This window comes from Dipodomys spectabilis, unplaced genomic scaffold (genome assembly GCF_019054845.1).
Source record: "Dipodomys spectabilis isolate Male_0828 unplaced genomic scaffold, ASM1905484v1 ptg000175l, whole genome shotgun sequence".
Classification (NCBI taxonomy): Eukaryota; Metazoa; Chordata; class Mammalia; order Rodentia; family Heteromyidae; genus Dipodomys; species Dipodomys spectabilis.
The window spans coordinates 2,910,347-2,934,988 of record NW_024870852.1 but is presented as its reverse complement, the minus strand read 5'-3'; the positions used below and the strand labels follow the sequence as shown (position 1 = coordinate 2,934,988).

Genomic DNA, 24,642 nt, shown 5'->3' with positions numbered 1-24,642 from the left:
ATACAGTTCTCATTAGCCAGCAAGGCCAGTGGCAAGGTGAAGGGAGATCTTTGACTTTTATACTCTCAGAGGCATGTCTTGGAACCTGAAGCAAGCTATCACCTTCCTGTGTTTTTCTTACAGAATTTGCTCTGTACTTGCAACAAAATTGTATTCCTTCTCCACAAGCCGGTCTCACTGATCTCTGTAGATATATTACAGACAGGAAAGCTGTATCCTTTAGGAATCATAAACACTGCTTCACACAGCATTAGGCCCCATTCTCCCTCCGTCTCTTGTCAGGCAGCATTATTAGGGTCAACTCTGAACAGCCAGCTTGTGGCATGCAGCAGAGGATGCCTACCTGCATGAAGAAGACAACTTCTGGTTACAGGAAGAAAGCAGAGTTGTTTGCTGGGAGCTAAATGTCGTTGAAATTAGGTCTTGGTGACAAAAAGCTGCAATTGGCTCTCATAGCTTGCTGGTAAGAGGTACAGATTCTTTAAGCAAGAAGGAAGAACCACTGCTATAAAAGACAATTTTTAGAATCAATCTCGATTTACTCAAAGGAGAATTAACTGTTCTGCTCAGGTGAGGGAATATATACTCTGACTTTGTGAAGAAGTGTAGGAGAGATGCTGTATGGGGCATCACTGAACTGTGGCTATCATTTGGGTTATAACCTATCAGCTTTGGATACCAGAGGAATACTATTCCAGGCCCACAGATTTCTGACAGGCTTTGGTCTTTTTTATTTTTTTTTAACTCCAGGAGTCAATTAAGTAGCAACTCATCATGTTTTCTTATTGTAAAAGTGAGGTGCTGCGAGGAAAATGCTGTCATATTCATGATAGGATCATACAACCCCATTCTTCTTCTCCTTGGGTCTGACCTGTACTCCCAGTAGAAGGCTTCTGGAAATCCTAGCTGCTCAGCACACTGACAACACAGGCCTGCTTTCTTGCCTTCCTTGCCACTTCTACCATGACTTGTCACCTACATACCAGGTATAACCAAGACCGAGTATCTTTTCTTCTTATAAAAATGCTCTGACATTTTCCTGGGAGCCCAAGTAGGGACTTTGCTCATGGAATGATTGCTCTAATAAACACTAAGGTTGATAATGGCCATCGCTGCCTTCCACATTTCAGAGACTCTTTCAAGTACTCAATGAACATTATTGTATTTATACCTCAAGTTAGGCAATAGGCCCCATAATTGTTCTATTTTACTGGAAAGGGGATTGAGGCACAGAGTGTTTAAGTAGGACACATAAAGGTCCAGAGTTCATTCAGAAGTTAGAATGAAGATTAAATCACAGTCAGAATCACATTAGCACTTGGGCCCTGTGTAAGTTCACAGAGATATGCTTCCATGATAAGTGAGAGATACGGCCAAGATATAGGCGAGCAGAGTGTACACCAACTGCAGAGATTAAGCCTACTAAGGATGCTTCAGTATGGGGTGGGGAAGTAGAGGAAAAGATGTGTGAGGAAAGAATTCTGCGCAGCCTGGAGCAAGATGTAAAAATTGGGCCAGAAAATGATGGATGATAATGCTTAGTAGAATGGGACTAAAGACATTTTCATTTTAAAAATAGTTTTGGCATAGAGAAATCAGCTCAAAATATTTTTTTAAAAAATAGTGAACAACTATACACATAATTCATCATTTTCATTTCTGCATCGGTCAAAGCAAAACTTTGTATTTTGTCATATTTATGTCCAAGCTTTCTTTAATGCTTTTTTTTTTTTTTTTTTTGAGGAAGAAAGGCCAAGCTGCTTTTCTGGGATGAGGCTTCCTCCTTACTTACATGGTTCTTGAACAAATTTACAGTTATTTAATTGTCCTCTTTGAAGTTTCCTTTCTCAAGATAGTCTCTATGTGGAAGTAGGTGAAACATAAATTATGAATCTGTTTTTCTATTCTCTTTTATATATGCAAAGGAGTCAAGCTTGAACTCTGTAACCTTTCCTCCAATCTAAAGAAAGCCAGCATGGAGTTCATATGAGTATCTTCTCCGTGCTACTGTGAGAAAGATGTGGATCTAATTATTTAGCCAGATGACAATGCAGTGGTGTTGGACCAGTGAAAAGGATGCTATTAAATAAGTGAATCCAATATATCTGTCATTGTCCATGCTCAAAATCATTTCCAAGGAATTTACATATCTGGTTTACCCTTGCCAGACCTGATCACAAGGGTTTCTATATGCTGACTAGGAGTAGAAAACTGCCATGTAGAAGAGAAAACAATAGAGAAACCACCAAGACTATCCCTATTCCTCTAGAAAAAAATAATCTTGTGCTTTGTGAACACATAACTCCTAAGGAATTAAGCCAGGAGTCCACATAGTTTAAAGAAAGATTTCCATATGGCAGGATGTAATCAGAGAAGCTAGATCAATTGTTTTGTAAATGATTGTCCAGGCTGCCAAACTGCTTAGCTCCAGTCTTATGAGGGCACTCATGATCATTGAAAATCAGATATATGTGGAGGCAAAATTCTCTTTGCAAGAATCATTAAAAATACTGGCAGCATGAATAAGTCATCACAGCCACAGTTTCCTTCCTTTTGGAAGTGGTTAATAATGCACCATTATTTTTCAGTTGCCAGGACTTAATTCTTATAGAAATGTACTTTTTCATGTCTCTACTCAAAATGTAAAAAAAAGGAGAAAAAGGCTGTGTTATAAGGGAATAAATAATTCCCAGCTCAGCCTTCTACAATAAATGCAACATCTCCAAGGATAGGGTCAGACATAGGCTTGCGATGTATCAAAATTATAAATAATTATAGCAATGAATTCATTTAATCAATCAATTTCAGCAGTAGTGCACTGGGGAGGACAGGATATAAAACTCCTCACAGCTATCAATTGCTCCGATTACGACTGGCTGTCAGCCAGAATTCCCCTGATCCATGTTAGTTAAATGCACATTAATCTGAATTTGGCAGTGTAATCAAGGACCCAACTGAACTGTGAAATTGAATTCTGCAGTAGAACATCCTTTGACCATTTTATGCCAAGGCTTGGGGAAAAAAAATCCTTAGCAAGGGGGAGGGTGGGAGAAAGAAAAGAAGAAAAATAATCCTGTCACAGCATCTATTTGTCACCGTGGCCTTCTGCACTGACAACAAGGAGACCATAGATGGATGATGCCAGGACTTGGGTGTGCCAGGTGGCCACAGTGGGAGACTGCACCCATAGAATGGAGACTATGGAATGTTCTGTGAAGGATGGAGAGTTACAGAGATAGGAGGCAGATGCTTCCAGTGCTTGGATGTAATGCTCCAATACACTTTTGCTGGAGCATAATAAAACAAGAGATAGCTCATTTCTAAAGAAGAAAGAAAGAAAGGAAAGAAAGAAGGAAGGAAGGAAAGAAAGAAAGAGAGAGGGGGAGGGAGAGAGGGAGGGAGGGAAAGAAAAAAAAAGAAGGAAAGAAAGAAAGCTTTAAAAAGAAGCCAGATTGAGTGCTACTTATTGCTCAGCATAAATCAAAGGTGAGATAAAAAGCAAATCACAGTGCTCTATTATCTGGCCATACAAAGGACATCTTAAATGTTCCTGACTTGACTCAGAGGAAGATGTTAACAGGGACAGCCTTGGATTTGGGAAGCTTGCAAGAGCTCCAGGGAGAATCACTAATTTGCTTCCTCAAATGAAACATTTGAGACTGATAATTAGGGAAAGGGGATACATTAAGTTTCATGGCCCTCTAGCTGTGCTTTGCAATTCCGGTGTTCCCCCCCCCCCCCCAACCTCCACTGGCAGGAAACACAATGGATGGGAGGTGATTCCACCATCCACTCATCACTCTGCCTTGGGGTGTGCAGCCTGGCCTGTAGCCAACAAGCTAATCTGGTAGGTCTCCACCCTTGGGTAGCCAGTCTCTGCTTCTCTGACCAAGGTGGCTGCTGACAAGAGCTCAAGTCTATCTTATTGTAGGGTCTTAAGGAATTATTTTATCTCCAATTGCATCCAAACTTTGATTTGTCCCCAGCCACAATTATGTGCAAAATGGAGCAGCCCTATTTCCTAGTGAATATTTTACATTCTCCCTAGTTGGATGACAAAGGGGATACAGTACACTATTTCAATGTATACGTAATAAAAGAGAGAAATATGTACGATCATTGATAAGGCATAAAGATCATGGGCTGGCCTTGGTAGCCTCTAAAAAATCTGATGTGGGAGTGCTTCAGAAGGAGGTTAACTTCTGGATGGTTGGACACACTGTCTGGATTTCCAAATGGCATGTAGCAGAAAGCTATCCGCCATGTTGAGCATTTTGCCGGAAAAATCCTGCAGCCATATATCAGCTACCCATTTAGGCATGTATGAACAGATACCTAATGATATTAAGTTTGGAAAGCCATTTTACTTCCTTGTCTTACAAAAATATATGACAAAAGCATGCTGAAGGAGTTCAGAAAAGCAGTTCATGACCTCTGCAAATAGGCAAGGCCCAGTTCTACGAAGAAACAACCAAATCTAAGATCAGCATGCACAAGCATACTATTTTTTTCAGGCTCTCTCTCCACCTCTGAAATGGCATATCCAATTAACCCCCCACAGTTGCTGTTCCAGACTCCTAGAATGCATTCTCTTTTAAAGAGCAGATTGCTCTGACCTGCCATCCCTCACTGCCTGGAGCTTGTGGAGGGACTCTGAACTTGTGAGAATTGACTCCAAATACTGTTCAAATGTGTCAGGGCCTCTGGGAGAGCTGGAGGATTGGCAATACTCGCTGAGATTCATTTAGTTTTAAGTTTAGTAATGGAGAAACCCACTCATAACAACCAAATTACCACATACTTTGAACCACAAGAGCTTTTATAGGAAGATGTATCATGCAGAGAACCTGGAAAGTCTCCATCAGCAAAGGCAGATATCAAGATGTGGCACTGAGTCACCTGGGATGCACTATGAATCTTAAGTGTACATCCTATAGGAGCCCTTACATAAGGAAAATAAATCTAAAGGCAATAAATAAAAGTGATTCTCTTTTCTCTTTCAGATTTTTAGTGTAGCCCACCAGGCCTCAGTAGAATTATCATTTCATAGTACATCGAACCCCAAGGGGTCTCTGAAAGGATCCTCAATAGAAAAAGAGCAGTGGCTGAATCTGTCATGTGCCACAAGAAATGAGTCACTGAATCAAGAAGACTAAACATACTCTATCGATTGCTTTTCCTTGCAGAGAAAGAAAAATGGTAGCTACTAAAAGGTAGAAACTATTGCTCGGGTGACCACAAGAAGAAGGCTTGGGAATCAGGCCATACTTTTCTTTGTATCTATCATTCTTTACTCAGTGCCCCTATACATGCCACCTCTGTAGGTCACCTAGAGACGTAGCCTTGGTCACTGTTGCAGCCCCATGCAGAAGAGGTGGTGAGGTGAGCTGGAGTTGTGGGTAGGAGGTATATAAATAGTGCTCACTGTAGCCTCTGGTTGCTAGGGAAGGTTTGTGAATTTCATTTCCATTGGACAGAGTATAGAAAACATTGGTAGTGAGGCTGGGGTCCTCAGGCCAACTCAGACGGTGAGATTTGTGTATTCCCTTGAGGTAGGCACTCAGCTACTCTGTAACCCACACATCTCTAAAGGGAAGACAGTCCAATGTTTGAGTCATGTGTATGTTGCAAATAGGTAAAGATTACACAAAGAAACCATTCCCGTTGCTGGCATTAGAAGATTGGTTACATGTTTCCCAACAAGAAATATTCCTGGTCATTCAACGTGTTTACTTGTAGACTTATAGGCACATTCTGGTTACCACAGACGAGGGAAACCATGCAGCCTATGTTTCTTTAGCTCTGACTTACTTTGCTTAATATAATTTTTTTCCAATTCTTTCCAGTTCCTTAGGAATGGTACCATATCATTCTTTCTGATGGATGAGTGGAATTCCATTGTGTAAATGCACTGAATGAAATGAATAAACAAACAAGCAAACAAATAAATAAATAAACACACACTGGGACATGATAAATTATAGAGGATCCTCGTCATTCACATACAGATGCCAAAGGAGGATATGCATAGGAGTGGTGGACAAAGGCTCAATCTGTATGTACAGATGATCATAGAAAATAATGTTCTATGAAATGAACTCCAAGAAAAAGGGAGATTTTTTCAGTTGCCATTCTTACTGTTTTTGTTTTCTTTTCCTTTTGTCTTGTTTGTTAGTTTGTATTTGGAAGGGAAAAAGAAGGCACGTAAAAGGTAGAACATAGATGAATGAATACAACAGTGACACTCACTAGACACTATGTGGGAAATGAACTGGTTATCTTATGGATGGGGAGGGGAGGGAAAGATTGGAAGAGAGTGATGGAAAAGGAGACATGGTTTAAAGAAGAATTGTATTCATTACTCATTAATTGGTTCATATAACTGTAACCCCTTTGTGTATCAACTCTACAATAACAATAAAAAAGAAATATTCCTGGGAATAAGGTCTACTGCAGAGTGCTTGTCATGTTTATTACCCTTATTTAATCCTCATGAGTAAGGACTAAAATTCACTGTACAGATGAAGTAATAGACATAGAGAGTGTCATATAGCTCATAAGTGCTCAATCTTGGAATAAAATTCAAGAATTTGTATTCTTCCATAATGAGTGAAAAAAACGATTTTCTGATTATTGTGCGTGCGTGTGTGTGTGTGTGTGTGTGTGTGTGTGTGTGTGTGTGGGGACATGCGCGCATGCGCGCTGGTACTATGACTTGAGTTCAAGGGGCCTGGGTACTTTTTCTTAGCTTTTTAGCTTAAGGCTGGTCCTCTACCATTTGAGCCACACCTCTACTTCCAGCTTTTTGCTGGCTAGAGACAAGATTATGACTTTCCTGATTAGGCTGGCTTTGAATAGTGATCCTTAAATCTCAGCCTCTTGAGTAGCTAGAATTACAGATGTGAGCCACTGGTGCCCAGTGTCTGACTATCTTAAAAAAAAAAAAAAAAGATCAAACAAGATTATCACTTAAGGTAAAAAAGTGTGCAAGAAAGTACTAGGGATCTTTTCGCCTAATGGTTCCTTCACCGCTTGTGGTTTCAGTTTTTTGTGTTTTTTTTTTAATTGTTTGTTTTATTGTCAATATGATGTACAGAGTGGTTAAGTTACACAAGTAAGGTAGTAAGTACATTTCTTGTCAAACTTGTTACCTCTTCCCTCATTTTTCTCCTACTTTCCCTCCCTGGACCCCCAAGTTGTACAGATCATTTCCAGCATATTGTCTTGTATATATGGCTGTTGTATTGGTTCCCCCTTGTCCTTTGTCTCACCATTCTGTTGTTCCCCTTCCCTTCCCTAATTCAAATAAATACACAATACCAGGGTACCAGAATGTGGCCTAGTGGTAGAGTGCTTGCCCAGCATGAATGAAGTCCTGGGTTTGATTCCTCAGTACCACATAAACAGAAAAAGGCGTAAGTGTGGCGCTGTGGCTTAAGTTGTAGAGTGCTAGCCTTGAGCAAATGAAGGTCAGGGACAGTGCCCAGACCCTGCGTTCAAGCCCCAGGACTGGCAAAAAAAAGATCAGTTTTACTCCTAGCTCATATGAGGGAACTTGATAATTCCATTCTACCAATGCCAGAAAGTAGAGAGTGTTTCTTATGCATTCCAAATTCATCCCTGAATTTTTGCCTGTTCCCTACCAGCAAGATAAGGGCTGCTGGCAGCGTGTGACTATGTCTTAAGACCTCATATCCACTTTTCTCCCTCTTCAGTTTTCTTCTGGGGAAGTAGGAATGTTCTAGACACACAGACTTTGGAATCCGAAGGATGTGGTTTTAAATCCAGAGAGAGCTATTGACATTCATATTCTAAAGAATGTCTTAGTCTTGATGTCTCAGTTTCCTCAACTGCAAAACATAAAAACCTGGACTCTTCTAGACCTGTTGTAAGGACTAAACTGAGTGCCTGCAAAATGCTGCTCACCAAGTTTAGAACATAGTGAATTTATCATCTGTATGTGCTACATACAGACTGACATGTAAGTTACATGTCTTAATAATTAAGCTATTCTAACTCATTAACTTATTTAACCCTCACAACCATGATGAGGCAGAAGTGTGGGAACAATTGAGCAAATTTACTCACCTAGTTAATAAGTGGTAATGATTTGGACCAAAACTCACGTGGTTTGTCTCCAAAAACTCTACCTTCAAATATCCTCAAATATGTTTTGTGATCTACTGCTGATGGGGCATTTGGTGGTATCCAGATCCATTAGAGCTAATTTGGGGTGCTACAGGAAAGGAGGGTGATTCTAGCATCTAGTGAGTAGAGGCCAGAGATACTGTTAAATACCTTACAATGATGAGAGTCCTTCATCACGATGACTTACCAGGTACAAACTGGGATCAACAGGGCCAAGGTTGAGAAACCTTACTGCTAAATGAAACAGGATGATGCAAACTAATTGGTGAATTCTCTGCTAATTTAATTGCGAATGCAACTTCATTTCTTCAAGTATTAGAGAATGGAACAGAGGTGGATTGAAGGGTTGGTTCTCTTAAAAGTTGCCCTGTGCAATCAGGTTTGTAGTCCATATCTAGTGAAGGACTGAAACTTCAAGATTTGGATCTTAGTTCTGTGAGGACTTGATGACCAGGTTAGTTCAGAGCCTTCTCATCAGTAAAATGAAAACATAAACTTCTGTGTGACTGGGCCATGGGAGTCAGGAAAGCAATATGGGACGTGAGTTTCTGATGAACTAGAACAACTGTTATGACACTAGAGGTTTCTCAGTGGTTGCAGCCCAGGTAAGGAATGCAAGTGTTGGGCCAACACCAAGACCCATGAACCAACAGCTGCCTTGGAAAGCATCCAATTGGCAACATCAAATGCATGGTGACAATACTGCTGGTCAGCTACCCTGACTGTGAGGCAGATATATCTGCAGTGGATAGGGGAAAGCATTCTCCTTCCACATTGGGCAATCTTGACAGCATGAGATGTAAAGGGTATTTTTAGTTCGGTTCGGCTTTTCTTCTCCACTTCAAGGTTTCATCTGCTCAGTTCTGGGAGTGGGGGTGGGGGTGGGGGAGAGTAGAAAGTGTTAATATCAACAGATCGCCAACATTTTTCATATCTGTCATGCTAACATGGAAATTTGGGAGGTAGGTACATTTCATTGAAGATTTTTTTTTCTTTTTCTTTTAAACTTTAAATTATCATTAATGTTTTAGATTTTCTTTAGGCTCAAATATAACCCCCCCCCACACACACACACACACTCACACTCACTCACTCACTCATCCCTTATTCCCCCTTCTTATTTTTCTCCATCTAGAGGTTTACATGGGTTTTGTGCTTTCTCTCCTATGTGAACATCATATCCACACTCCTCTAAAGAGTTCCATGAGGCAAAGCCAAATTATCTGAGTCGTGATTGCTATTTCTTGCCTCAGCTGGAAAGCCAATGTGATTGCTAGATTTTTAAGAGTATGGTTCTGAAGACACAGTCCCCTAGTTCTTTTTTAGAGAGATGTTATATTTTTAATCAAGTCTACGTCTTAATTATCAACATGCTTCCTACCTCCTACCCTCCCACAAAAACCTGCTCCTGAAATTTTTAGCTGTTTTCTTGTGCTACCCAGAGGAATGGCTTGGCTCCTTTGGAAACCTGGCTAATAAGAGCTGAAAACTCCCAGCAAATATTCTCAGAGGGTAAATTTGCTGCTATTTTTTTTGTCCTGAGGTGCAATATTCCTGCATTATTTCTGGCTGTGACAAAGCTAGAATTCAGGACAGAATTGTATTCTGAAGCCTGTGCCTGCTTTCCTCTTCTTCCTTTTAGCCTATAAAATTCTGGTGACCACTAGGATTTATCATGATTTTTACTGGCAAATTTAGATAAGCTCCTGAAATAACATGGGACCATATATTAGAAAGGTGCTAGACTGGGGAAAAATATCAGGCTTAGATTCTTGTCCGCAGCCAGCTATGAACGTTTCAATATACCACGTGACTCTATGGACTACAGTTTCAGCCTCTTTGAAATAAGTAGTAAGAGACTGTTGGAGACTATGTTAAGTCCCCAAAGCCTCTAAGGGATTGGACTAATGGGGAAAAAAATTAAATGGGTGGGGTGGGGCCTGTCCTAAACTGAAGAGTCCGTTTACAGCCTTTACCTCAAGCTATTCTCCTATGCTAAGTAAAATGTGGATCAAGGATAGCAGACTTTTTTGTTTGATTTTCCCTTTCAAGAGAAGCCTGGAATCTCAAAAATGAACACTGTGAAATGTCTCAACTTTCCCACTTTAATTTTAGAAATGAGTATTTAATGAGCCAAGCATGTCAGTGGCCCAAAATGGTCTGTGAACATGTTCTCTGTGAGTATGATAGAAACTGCTTCCCTCACCTGTATTCACATATACCATATTCACATACAAAATCCTATTCTTTACTCCCAGATAAAATATACTCCTATGGCCAATACTAGCAACAGGACATGTTAATTTGCTTATTTCAGTCTAGAACTAAGTAGTTGTCCCTGATATCATAGTTTCCTTGAGTATATATATATACATATACATATGAAGCATTTAGCTGTTGCCTAACTAAACCACTTCCTAACAATTGCCCTGGTAAGATGGAGAGGAAATGAAGACATTTATGATACCCTCAAAAATGTTCAAATAAATTAATACCGTGAAGGGGAAAAACCAAAAACAGTGTGATTACTTAAATTTTTAACCTGTGGGACAGGTTTTGGCTTTACTTCTCTGGATTTGTTTTAAATTTTAGATTTTGGAAACTAACCTGATAGCTATATTCTCACCCCTACCCCTCACCGCCCCCCTTCCCCTGCCCAAATATAGCTTAAGTTATTCCTAAGATATTCCTCACTGGCTTCTCTTTAACATCTTGGATTATGTTTATGAAAAATAAGAAGCAAGAGAAAATATTATCTACAATCAACAAAGCACATGGAGCCCGGTAGGACTGCTTTCCAGAATTTTCTCTCATGTCCCTCAAGACTTTAAGGAGAAAGTATTTAGTTCAAATGTAGGTGGTGTCTGTGCTATGAGTCATATCCTGTTCTGTTGCTTCAACACCTCCAGGTAAACCTCAGTCTCCTGCTGCCCAGGTGAAGAACAAAAGCATTTTAAGGTTATCAAGGGAATTAACTACTTGCATGTTCTCCAAGATATTTCTAGAGGTTTATATCCTCATGGCACAGTCTGGCTCTAGACTGGTAACGTCTGGCTTCAGATTGGTAACATCTCCAATGGCTCAGAGTTTGAGAAATCATAGAAGAGCTAAATTTCAAAACAAATTGCCAATGGCTAACATGTTGGGGTTTTTTGCCAACAAAGAATCACAACAAAATACAATAAAATAAACATACCCAAATGGTCCAGCAAACAGCTAGTTCAAATTTAAAAAATTTGTAAATTTCACACAAAAGTCTTATTTCATTACAAAAAAAATAGAAAAGAATAAACTCTTAGAGATACAAGAATGTCCCTTGAATTAAAGAAAAAAACAGCCAATCTAATTTAAAAAAGGAAAACAACTTACCACCTTATCAGGATTTACTTTTATCTTAACTAACTGATACATCAATGTTCTAGAACGATCCCTGTATTTTCCCTTCAAAAGGCCTATAATCATAGGAATTTCACAGGTACATTGGTTAAAAATATGATCTTATAGTATGTGTCATTGGCAAATCAGGAAAACCTTTTGATTAAATAAAATTTCCTTTGCCTTTTAATCAGAAATTTTGTAGGAAATCCCACAGGTCAGATTTTAGTGAAATATATCCCTTTTCCCAAAGCTTTTGTTCTTAGAGCTTATAGGGAGAAGTAAGATTAGCTTTGATAGGGATTCTCATTAAAGAGCAAGGCAAGCTCTATGGACTCTGATTATGTAAGAAGACAAGGCTAGCCCCTCCTTTTTCGGGGGAGGGAGCTGTCACAGGTAAGAAGTAGGAAACATTACCTTTGGAATGCACATTGTGGGCTCCGACAAGCGAGGGTAGGTGTAGGAGTTGTAGGAGTGTCCTTGGGAATGGGTTTTAAATGCACTTGCTCCGAATGGCATCATGGGTTCCTGGAGCCCTGAGCCTGACTTGGACCTCTGCCGCATGGCTGGCTGAGGGCTGGTCTGATTCAGGTACGAGGACTTCGGCCTCCTGTCATAGTCATCCAGGCTGGGTCCCCAGTCACTTTCACTGTATGCCAGACTCTCCTTTGAGCACCTGCTGGTCCCTGCAGTTCTAGAAGGCGTGAATTGGAATGGGTAATCCAGAGGGGAACTACTTGAGGCTCGCTGATACCCCCATTTGAGGTCACCGTATTCACTTGGCTTGCTCAGTGAGTCCAAGTGTGCTTGATAATCGACAGGAAATCTGGCTATGTCGGTTTTCAAAGGCTTCATCTCAGAATAGTAGGCCTCTCCGTGTTTCATTTTCATGATGTGCCCATTTTGCTTGGCGGAATGACTGCCTTTATAGTAGGGATCTAGATCGTCTCCGTAGAGACCTTTCTCTCGGTACTTTTCAGCGGTGTAGTCAGCAGTGGTGTCGGATTCGCTGGAGTACTGGGAGTAGGTGATGAAGCCATTTTCTTCAGCGTGACCTTGACCATGGCTGGCAGCTCCCTGGTCTGGGGTAGGTGGACTTTCTTTCCTTAGGGAGTTGGAGCGAGTCACAGAGATGTTGTCAAAATCCTCCAGCAGGCCGTTGATGGAAGATTCCTTACAGGACTTGTTTCCTCTAACGATTGTCTGGAAACAATCAAAGGAATACTGCTTAAAGAAAACATTTTATGTCTTAAAATTGTCAGAAGATGTGGTCTATATACAATGGAATTCTGTGCCTCCGCCCCATTTTTTAGGAAATGGAAAGGCTTGGAAAAGATTGTATTAAGGAAGCCAAACTCAAAGAAACGCAGGTCCCATGGTTTCCCTTATCTGCAGTAACTAATATATGTCTAGGACAAGCACAAGAGGTCAAAAGCTGTGTACATATGACCATATAACCTGATGCTAAGCAAAATGAACCCCAAGATAGGGACACAAGAGGTTTTATCTTTGCTGCTGTTTTTTTTTTTTAATGTACTTATAATGTACTATGTGATTTTTTTTGGTTCTTTGTATGTTCTTCCCCCATGGTACAACCCCTGTTGTCACTGTATTTGCTTCCTGTGTCCTGCATCTTGTATATACATTTTTCTAATTTGGGGAGAGGAAGGGAAATAACAAAATGCTGAAATAAGAATACCCATTGTAACAATGAGATGTACAAGACACTATGCTGAAAATTAATTTTACAACTTTGTGGGAGGTGGGAGAGGGGAGGGAGGATTTGGGGAGGTGGGGAGGAAAGGGATGGTAGGGGAAATAATAAAGAAGGGTATAACAACGCTCCATAGGAAATAGACTCATTATCTTGCTTATGTAACTGTAACCCGCTGTATAGTATCTTTACAATAAAAAATATATTTTAAATACCCTAGACACATTTTCCAAAAGACTGAGGAAGAAAAAAACTATGTTCGGTTTCACTGGCAAAGTAAATCAATTACTAAACAATAATATCAGCTTTGTACTTATTTATTCTCATTGAGATATCATTGATCAGAAATCTATTTAGAAACTTATATAACATAAGTTATCATTGTCTTATTTTACTGGCAAATATTTTCTTCCTGATTCTTTACATAAAAGAAATTCTAACTACCTAACACATGAGCTAATTATAATGAAATATAACCATCTAGACTGATTTGGTTATAAAATGCATATTTTTACATTATTCAAATGATTTGGAAAAAAAACCCCACTAATCATTGTCATATAAGTAGAAATGGGTACACTTTTAAAAATGTTTATGGAGGACATATATAAATGATGATATGAGACTTCATACAACAGCAAAGGACTTTTCAAACTGAATAAGGAACTGTATGGATATTACTTGTAGAGTTTAATTCATGATCAATACAATATTCTTATTAACTCCATAACTATAATACTTCTGAGGCCTGGCCACACTTGTACATATTATCATCACTGAATTTTGGATGGCTTGATAATGATGTGGTTGTACCTGGATCTTAGTGACAAACTGTTCCCTTTAATGAACAAAAATTATACTGGAATACAAGGAACAGAGAAACAGCAAACCACTTGCAAAATCTAGTCAGTGAAGCCTTGATAATGAGGAGGTTGGGAGCAAAATATGACGGGGGTGGATAAAAGAAGAAAGAACAAAGTGTTGTGACTTCAAGGATTTTAAGAGAAAAATACCTTTGAGCAAGTGGCAAAAAATTCAACACCATCACAGTTAGTACAGTATGCAACTTCGGATGGGAAGAGGAATACTAAATTGTGCCAGAGGTCATGTTTTACACATAGTTCTTCTCAAAGTATTCATGTTGAAAGACACCATCTTATTTATTTATTATTTCTAACAGTCCTGGACTAATGCTCTGGGTCTATCCTCTTTTAAATATACTTTATTTTAGAAGATTATATGTGTTTTATTTTATGAAGATATTATGTAGCGTTCTCATAGACTTACCACCCAGTTTTTTTTCTGGTAGTTAACATCTTACATTGCTAATTAATGAAACTCCACCTTTATTAAAATTGTATTAATTTTTCCCATGGCTCCAGGGTACCATCAACAGTAACTCATTACATTTATTGGTTGTGTCTCTTGCTGTTCTCTGATCTGTCACAATTTCTCGGAATTTCCTTCTTGCTGAAGACCTTGGTAATTTTAAGGAGTACCGAGCAGGTATTTTGCAGAATTGCCTTTCTCTGATGCTTTTCCATGATTACACTGAAATAATGGGTTTGGGGGAGAAAATGAAGAGAACAGTAGCAGTTTCATCTCATTCTAGTTATTGCATATACCATTCACATGACTTATTACTTATGGCTTCTCTGATCACTTGGGTGAGGTAGTATTTCCCAGGTCTACACTATAAGCTATACTCTCCAGCTTTCTCCTTGGAGGCAAAATGCAAAGACCATTTCACCCCCAAGGAATAACGAGTTAAGCTGTATATCTCTAGGGTAGAGAGGGTTCATCTACATAAGGCATCAAGAGACATGTTTATTGTTCCCCATTCATTTACTTTCACCAGCATGGATGAATTCATTGATATTCATGAAATACTTTGGTTATGATCCAATGCTGTTATGAATCAATGGCTTTAGCTTTTGGTCAGTGAGGATTCTTTCAGATTGGCTGTTGTGTTACTTTGGCAAATCAGCCATTACTCTAAGAAGTCCTTTTGAATCGATGGTCTGGATTCTAGTCTACTGCCAGTTTTATTGCTCATAGGCCCATGCAGTAAATGGAGAAAGGAAGGTTCAGTGAATGGAAAAAGGAAAGATGTAATGCATAAGCATAAGCACAAACCATACATAGGTATTCATAAACATAAACTTAAACCCATGTATACATAAAACTGTACTTATCCATCCTCTATTTATATTAAGCTCAATGTGATTTCATACTGATGCCTCTGAATTTAATCTATTACCACATGGCTCAGTCTAGCTTTCTCCTAAGAGTGAAAAACACAGACCCTGCCATCTGTCATTCATTCATTCACCTCCTCCATCCCAACCATTGCACAGCAGATTCAGAACTCCTGACTCATTTTACCATGAGAAATGTCTTGCTAACTAAAATATTGCATTTACTTCTAGTTCTTTTTGACTTTGGTTTTACAGTTTCCATTCAAAATTCCATTTCTCAATGTTAGTCAAGTTAACATCTTTTTTTCTTGTCCCTCCTTCATTGTAACAGTTCATTCTGATTTGTGCATCATGTTAGAGGGTCCTTGTGTCTGAGAACTTAAGAGTCTGCTGTTTCTATGTACTTGCCACTGCAAGTCCAGAGAAGTATGTTTAGCTCGCATGAAAATTTACAGCGGTTAACTCAATAACTGGAAGTCTATGTTTGTTGACAACGGAGGAAAAAGATAAACATTGCTATGAGCTAAATGGTATTTAGAAAAAAAAATAGACTGCCCATTGAAGAAGAAACATTTTTAAATGTAGTATTTATTATCATTGTTTTGAATCTTGGGCTTATAGCACTTATGAGTTTTATGATGTCCGGTGTCAGGGAAATTAATTCAGAAAATGGTGAGAATAAATCTTTATTTCATAGGTTAATGTGATGACTTAATAAGATAGTATGTTTAATACTTGATTTCTGGCACTCAGAAAACACTAGTAAATGGCAGTTATTTAACTATTTTCTCGGTAAACTTTACTTTCAAATTAGGCAGGCCATTTAGGGGAAAAAAAGCTACAAACAATAGAAAACAAATCCCAGCTACTTAAATGGGAAGAAGTAGGATTTAAGATCCAGACTTAAATTACCATTAGTAACTTTAGATAAAAAACACAAATTTCTTGAAGACTTTATTGTAATTGTTATATGAAATATGTACCTTTATTGGAGCTAGGAAACTGAATACTTTTAAATCATGATCAGTATTCTGTTGGTATCTTTCTTAAACATATATCAGTTTGATAATCAATAACATTAGATTTTCAAAATATAGACTGATTCTATAGGCCTGGGGCGGAAACCTATGATGCTGGAGCTGAAGAACTCTCAGTTGAGGTTTTGGCTACTGGTCTGTATTTCACACTAGATAATAACGCAACTAATGAATTTTCCATTTTTTCTGTAATTTGGGTAATTTGTCAAATATAATGCTAGGCTGAGACATGCTTTTCAGTATAACAAGAGCCAACATTAATAGCACATGAATATGCTCTATATATGTATATTCACAAATATATATGCTACACAAAATAGCACAAAATATTTATATATAAAACATTATATATATGTAAATCGCTAGATGTTATGGTTGGTTCAGAGAGTTGCTCTGTTGAGTGTTTTCTCATTTTCAATGAAGGTAAATTTGTTCTTCATGGTTAACCAATATGATGACCTTAATAGGTTTCATGATTTGGCTGTTAAAAGACCCCATAATGTCAGCACCTACTTTATTTATTTATTTATTTATCTGGCCAGTCATGGGGCTTTCCATGAGCTCTTCAGCTCAAGGTAAGCACTCTGTCACTTGAGCCACAGTGCCACTTCCAGTTTTCTGGTGACTAATTGGAGATAAGAGTCTCATGGACATTCCTGCCCAGGCTGGTTTTGAACTGTGATCCTTAGATCTCAGCCTTCTGAGCAGTTAGGATTACAGGTGTGAGCCACCGGTGCCCAGCAGCACCCCCCCCCTTTTTTTTTTTAACATTATGGACCTACTATGAAGCTGAAACCCTCAGAATTTCAGATTAATAAAACCATAGGGCCTTGAGCCTATTGTTGGAGATATTTGAAAAGAAGAAATTTTAATCTAGCTATAAGAAAAACAAACAAAACAGAAGAAGCACTAAGAAAATGATGCTCAAAGTAGGGCTTCCCCTTCCTTGGTTCTCACTTTGGGCATTTGTAAATATTGCTTGATGAAGTAAATATATCATTTTTTTTTTTTTGGTGGGTCATGGGGCTTGAACTCTGGGCTTGGGTGCTGTCCCTGTGCTTTTCAGCTCAAGGCTAGTGCTCTACCGCTTGAACCACAATACTACTTCCAGTTTTCTGGTGGTTTATTGGAGATAGGAGTCTCATGGACTTTCTTGCCCAGGCTGGCTTTGAACCATGATCCTCAGCCCTCAGCCTCCTGAATAGCTAGGATTATAGGCATGAGCCTCTGGCATCCAGCAAATATATCATTGTTTAAAAAAATCATTTAATATTATCTTCCAGTGGTTGTACAAAGGGGTTACCATTCAAGACATTGGTTCTAAGTACAATGCACCTTGATCAGTTTCACCCCTTTCATTTTTCCCTACCCCATCCCTTCCAACCCAACCCCTCCCCTCAATTTTCCTAGTTTCATAGGATATGAATATTATGACTTCATTCTCCCCATTTTCCTCTTTTTCATTCATCTGACCCCCTCCCTCCTTTAAGGTCTCCCACATATCTCAAAGATTAACTTCTTAGTATTTGTTTTGTTGGACTGTGAGTTTTTCCTGAGAGGTAGACGATTTCAATTCTCTGGAACCCCATTCATTTCAATGCAAACAAACAAGAGCAACCAAAATGGACATGCTTGCTAAAAACAATTGTTTAGCCAGCTCTAAAAAAAGTAAAAAGGAAGAATAGGGAAACCTTATTTGACCAGGAAGGCCAGTTAGTCCAGAACCAAAGGAGTATTTGTTCTCCTGACTCATCATACTAAATCATAACCAGTAAAACACTAATAATGGAACCCAAACATGTAGAATTTTTCCAGCACAGTTTAATCAGGTGTCGGAAGAGAACCATTATTTATTATTGCCAACAACTGATGTTTATTAAAGCAAGATTGTGCAGCTTAAGAAAAATCAATAATACAATAACTGTGAGAATTTTATGCCATGGAACCTCCAGGCATTAAGCATCAATGCAATCCAATCTATTTGAGTTGGAAGCTGTGGTTCTCATTGTTTTTTTCCATTGTACCCTGGACCAGCTCGGCATCTGTTCTGGCTCCTGGTGACAGCAGCCATATTTCATGGTGTTCCTTGCTCAGGCTGGCGGCTGGTGATAAGCTATAATGGATCTGTCCTGGAGAACAGCTGTCTCCCCTTGTTCCCCGGGAATGGATGAAAAAGTGCCTCTGTTTTCATACACTGTATTAACCTTGACAATAATGAAGTGTGTAATTAACAGCCTTGCCCTAATCAGACCTTCTATTTCTTTTTTAAAAACAGTATCTTCTCTGCATATCAAGAGTATGTTTTGTTTTGTCTGCCTGGGTACAAGCTTCTCAGGATAAGAATAAGCCAAACATTCTTCTAACTGAAGAATAAACCAAGATGCTCTTAGGAAGTAGCTACTTTTAAACTGTTCATGTAAATTCTTACCCTGTTGTTAAGAGTATTAGTGTCCTTGTTTGTACTAAAACATGTGACTGGAAACATCTGAGTACAAACCACAAGGAAAAGAGATATCATATATTTGGGTCCTTACAGAAGGAAATATCAATTCCAAACTGGACGTTATAACATTGTAAGGGCGCATTCTATTCTCTTTAAATTTTCTATATATACTTTTATTTAGTACCCATTGTGGTAAGCAATTGAGATCTACATCTTTAGGCAGAATCTCTTAGAGTGGACAGTGGGAATAAAGATTTCTGATTATAAAGATGCTTCTTAACAAACTATTTCTAATATTTTTCAATCATATGGATTCTGAATAAACCCATTCCTTTCATAACTAAAAATATTGTTATGCTTTTCACTAATGACAAGGGAGCAGAATATATGTAGGCTTTGTGATTTTACAGGAACAAAGATTTTTCTCATTAACTGGAAAATGCACGAGTGGTTGTAATTTTCTCTGCCTCCTATACCATAACGATGCCAGCACAATCAGTGAGCAAGTTCCCCAGGAGGCTGCTTCCCTGAAAGTGACTTCCTGTTTATTGCAAACTGGACACAGCAATTAGAATTATTTGCAGGCGGGGTTCTTGCTGTTTTGAACACATGGACAAAAGCCACCAAGTTCAATCAGTCAGTAGAAGTGTTTAGATTTTTGTTTTAGATTTTTTGTCACTTAAAGATTATTAATACTGTCTCTGAGTATTCTACTATTATTTGCGTGTTGGTTCTGGCTTACTGGCTAGGTTAGCGGTGAGGAAATATTTCTGGACATTATTTTCTTCATGTCCCTAGCGTGATTTTAGTAGCATGGATTACTCTGCACTTAATGAGATAACTTAAACAATATTTGCTAAAAAATAAAAAAAGCAGATTCTTTTGCAAAGTAAGGTCAAGAAATATTCATATATTATATAAAATGATGCTTATCAAAATGGAAACAAGAGTCCTTTTATTGTACTGCTTGTGGTTTTTGTTCCCCTGCTTTTGGTTTATTCCCTTTTGTTGTTGTTTATTTTATTTCTGTATACTTTGTCTTGTATATAAGTTTATCTGATTTGGTGAGACAAAGGGTGAACCAATTCAGCAGCAATACTCTCAAGACACTATTTGGAAATGAATTTTACACCTTGGGGGTGAGAAAAGTCAGAATGAGAAAGACTGGGAGAGAACAAGAAAGGGGTGATACTGTTCAAAAGGAAAAAAAAATGTACCTAACTTAGTAACTGTAACCCCTCTGTACATCACCTTTACAATAAAATTTAGGAAATTAAAAAATATTCCTATAATAAAAAAAGAAGAAAAGGGGAAGTCAATTTAAGTATGTGATATCAGGCTGGGCCTTTTCTGTAGAGTTGTGAAGACTGTGACTTCGATCTGATCATTGGAAGGAATGCAAACGGGCACATTCTCTCTCTGTTCCCATTTCCTGTGTAAGATGGCTGAATGACTTCCCGAGGTGATGACAAAGAAGCCATCAGGCATAAAAGCAGAAGTCAATAGTAATGGGTGTAACTGCGGTGAGCGGCAGATTGTCTCAGTGATGGTTGTGATAAACATAGCCTAAAAGACGTGAGATGGGATGCAAGAAGTGTTCAGTACATCTGTTTTGATTTTTGGTTTTGTTTTTGGGTGGTAGTGGGGTTTGAACTTGTGTCCTTATGCTTGCTCGGCTGTTGCTCTACCACTTGAGTTATATCTCCACTCTTGCTCTTGCTGATTATTTTCAAGATAGAATTTTGTGAACTTTTATGTCCAGTCTGGCTTCAAGCCTCAATCCTTTCCCTCTGTCATCTGGGTAGCTAGGATTATACACATAAACTACGGATTCCTGGGTTCAGTTCATCTTTTGTAGAAACATATTACATAATTTTAAAAGTTAAAAAAAGTGAAATAATAAGGTTCCCTTCTCATCATCCAATGAATATTCCGTTTCTCTTCTCTCTCTCTTGACAGTACTGGGGTATTGAACTCAAGGAAGTATTGTTAATATATCATGCTAATGGTCAAAATAATGTGCTTTCTTTTATACACTGTATGAAGAAGCACAAGGCATACTCATTTTATGTTTACTCAACAAAATTTCACCTTGTAGTACCTTAATTTCTGTTTTTCCCTCCAACTTAGCACCGCAAGCTGTCATTACAAATGTGAAAGTCATCTCTTGAAGGTATAATAAATGTTAAAAAAAAACTTGCTAGCTGGAAATAAAAAGCTAGGTGGTTAAGTAGCATTTTAAAGCATAAAATTGGTGCTATAATCATGTTCTTCTCACTTCAGATATTGATTAGTCTTAGATGCCAAGAAAAAATAGTAAACCCCAGGAGGGAAAAAGAAAGAGAGGAGGAAATCTGGATTCCATATCTTCCAAATCTTTCAGAAATGTGAAGCATCTTAGCTCTTCAGATACTAAGGTCAGCGTTACCCATCATACTTAGTAGTTCATCATATATTTCTCTGTAGTGATTAAAGTCAGAGGGATAGCTAGGAAAAGGGCACCAAAGGAACTTTCGAAGTGATAGCAATGTTCTTTACCCTGATCTGGAGGTTGCAGTGACATGAATGCACACACAGTGAAAATTCAATAAGCTGTGTTTATGATGTGTCTTTTATTATACATAAATGATTCCTTAGCTAAAATACATTGGAAAGGCATCTAGTCAAATGCTGCTGGGCTCCTCTAGCAAATGTGTAGCATTCTAAGGGTAGATTCTGAAACATGCCACTCCGGATTCATCCCCAGATGGGTGTTTTCCAGGCATTACCATGGCTGGATAAGAGCAAGTTGGTAGCACTGTGTGCTCAACTACAGGAGGTATAGTTGTGTAGGTGGTTATTTAAAAGAAGAAGATTGACAGGCAAAGATAATGCAGAATGGACCAACTTTGAAGGTCCAAGGGAAAGAGAACAGTTCTCTATGTTGGGCAGTGTAAGTATCTGAATCCTCAAGGGGAAATCCCATCTCTGAAAACTAAAGGCGAAAGTTACCGGAACTTGCAAATGTCTAACAAATGATGTTATTAATACTATTAAAAATTGTTAGTAGCAGAGCATGGTGGCTCACACCTGTAATAGTAGCCACTTTAGAGGCAGGGCTTGAGGGTTATAGTTCCAGCCCATTTCAAGGCAAAAAAAAAAAATAAAAAAAGGTGAGATTTTGGGTTCCAACCACAGGACCACAAAACAACACATACAAAAACCACCCAGACAAATAACAACAAGGAAAAGACTTGACAGTTCCTACGCATGAGGCCCTTGGTTTAATACCTAGCACTGTGGAAAAAAGCAAATGAAAGCCTCCAACAGCAATAACAGCAAAATAATTGGCAGCTCTGGACAGTCTCAATCTCTTTAACATTTCCACAAGCCCGAATGTGGTGCTTCTTTACCAACTAGAAAAACCTGCAAAAGGGGTAACTCCACAGCATTACTTTGATTTCTATGAGTACATGTAGAATGATGTGATCCTTCCTTCCTTCCCCAAATTGACCTTTTAGTTTTTGTTTCATTCTCTCCTCCCTCTCTTCCTCCCTCCCTCCCTCCCTCCCTCCCCCCTCCCGCTTCCTTCCTTCCTTCATTCCTTCTTTCCCCCCTTCCCTCCTTTCTACCTCCCTCTCTCACTCCCTCTTTTCCTCCCTCTCTCCCTTCCTTCCCTTCTTCCCTCCCTTCCTTCCCTCCCTCCCTTCTTCTCTTCTTTCCTTCCTTCTTTCTTCTCTTCTTTCCTTCCTTCTTCCTTTCTTTCTTTTTCTTCTCTTTCTCTTTCTTTAATTTGCTTTTCTAGAGCCTCTCTCCAGACCAATTGTACCTCTGGTGGGCTTCTGGGTGTCCAGAATTCAATGTGTGAGCATGCTTGGGATTATATTGATAGAATTTCTCCTGTAACTACTCAAGAGGGCCCAGAACACCACCACCACCAGCACTAGTAGTAGCAGCAGCAGTGGCAGAAAGCCTGGTAGAATGCAGTCTCAGTCCTGTGCGGAGCTCTTGAATCACAATGTACAGTTTATCAAAATCTCCATGTGATTTATGTACTGACTGAAGGCCAAGGAGCACTGCAGACAATTTTCTCTTTGTTTACTCCTGTGGCTCACTTTTCAAAACTCAAACTATTTCAATTCTTTAGAGATTTTGAAAAATCACTTAATTCTTTCATATACATTAATATATATTACACATATGATTTTATATACCTATTGAATATATACACTTCAAATATAAACTAATTATAAATTTTATCTATGTATATATCTATGTACATACATTATAAAATGTTATTTAGTTCTTAAATCCAGATTATTATGGTTTCTTTTTGTTTTAGAGGAAAAGAAGCAGAAATAGAAAAGCAACCGATTTACAGACCAAGGACACCTCTGGAGTAGTCTCTGGGATATTATCTTCCTAGCCTGTGTATGTTTCATAATGATAGATAATATTTATCCTAGTATGATTGTGTTCAAATATCCCAGAGGTCAAGTTTAAGCCTAGAATGTAGAAAGCTGTGAAGAGTTCACCAATCCTCCCATTCACTTTGTCAGGATAGTAACAGAGTAGCAAGCCCTTGCACCAACACCGAGAAAGAATCCACTTCTCTGGAAGTCTGTGGCAAATCTCTAAGTCTCTTCCCTAGGAAATATCTTAGATAAATCTGGGACACATACAACACATATACATCAGGAAAGAATTAGTATTTCATTTCCTTTGCCCACAATCATATTCCATCCATTGTGTAGACTTAACAATAACAAAAAACCCTGAGAAACAAATAAGACTTAGGGCTGCTTTTACCTTCAGAACATCTGTTCAGACTTGACTCATTAGGTCACTAGGTCTCACAGAAAGGTCTCATGAACCATTTACTTACAGATGAGAATTGGAAACCTTTCCTTTCCTGCAGGGAAAATTGCTTTCTTTCTCTTGCTTTCTGTTGATCAAGAATCTGGTAATGATTTGACTGAACTCTCCAGAGGCTTGGGGAAACAAATCAAAGACAGCCTATAGATTATATTCATGTAGAAGGCCTGCGCATTCATAACCTCCTGTTGTCATTTCTTTTTATCATTGATATCTTTGTCCTGAATATTTAGCTGTATTAATTCCTTGTCACAATTCCACAATGCTATGTGGACTTTCATCACACATTCATGGCAAACTTAAAGGGGATTATAAAGTAACTTTCAAATTAATTGTTCACAATAACAAGTTCTGTCTTTTAATCTTCATGCTTTGTAAAAACACACTTAAGTAATTTCTTCATCCTACTAGGAACTCTTGACACTAGAGCAAGTTCATCAACTGACCAATATGTTTACTTATTAAGGAAATACTAGCCCATTAAACCAAGGGAAAAACTAGATGGCAAGCTACTAATATCTTTGCCACCTGCAATCACTCACACCTGAAATCCTAGCAACTTAGGAAAGCTGAGAGCTGAGGATTGATTTTCAAAGCCAGCTAAGTCAGGAAAGTTCATTAGACTCTGATTTCCAATTAACCCCCCAAAGCTAAAAGATGTGGCTCAGGGAAGGGAAGGGAATGGCAGGGAAGGGAAGGGAGGGGAAGGGAGGGGAGGGAAGGAAGGCAGGAAGATTAAAGACCCGTAGTGTGTTGGGGAGATTTCAAAAGTTTTTATGCTCAGATGGTCTCTAAGAAGGATCTCCATGGTGGAGACCAGGCAGCAGTAGTTTTAAACCTTTCTCAGATCATTTGAATAAGCAATGCAGGTTG

The 24,642-nt window shown here is 38.7% G+C and overlaps 1 protein-coding gene across 1 annotated transcript in view; it reads right to left on the bottom strand.

The window, feature by feature from the left end:
- Positions 1-24,642, bottom strand: part of Pak5 (p21 (RAC1) activated kinase 5) — a 65,226-nt gene that overhangs the window by 17,159 nt on the left and 23,425 nt on the right. The window contains exon 2 of the mRNA XM_042694718.1: positions 11,941-12,726. Within this exon, the coding sequence (XP_042550652.1) occupies positions 11,941-12,726 (786 nt within the window). The remainder of the gene's footprint in view (positions 1-11,940; positions 12,727-24,642) is intronic.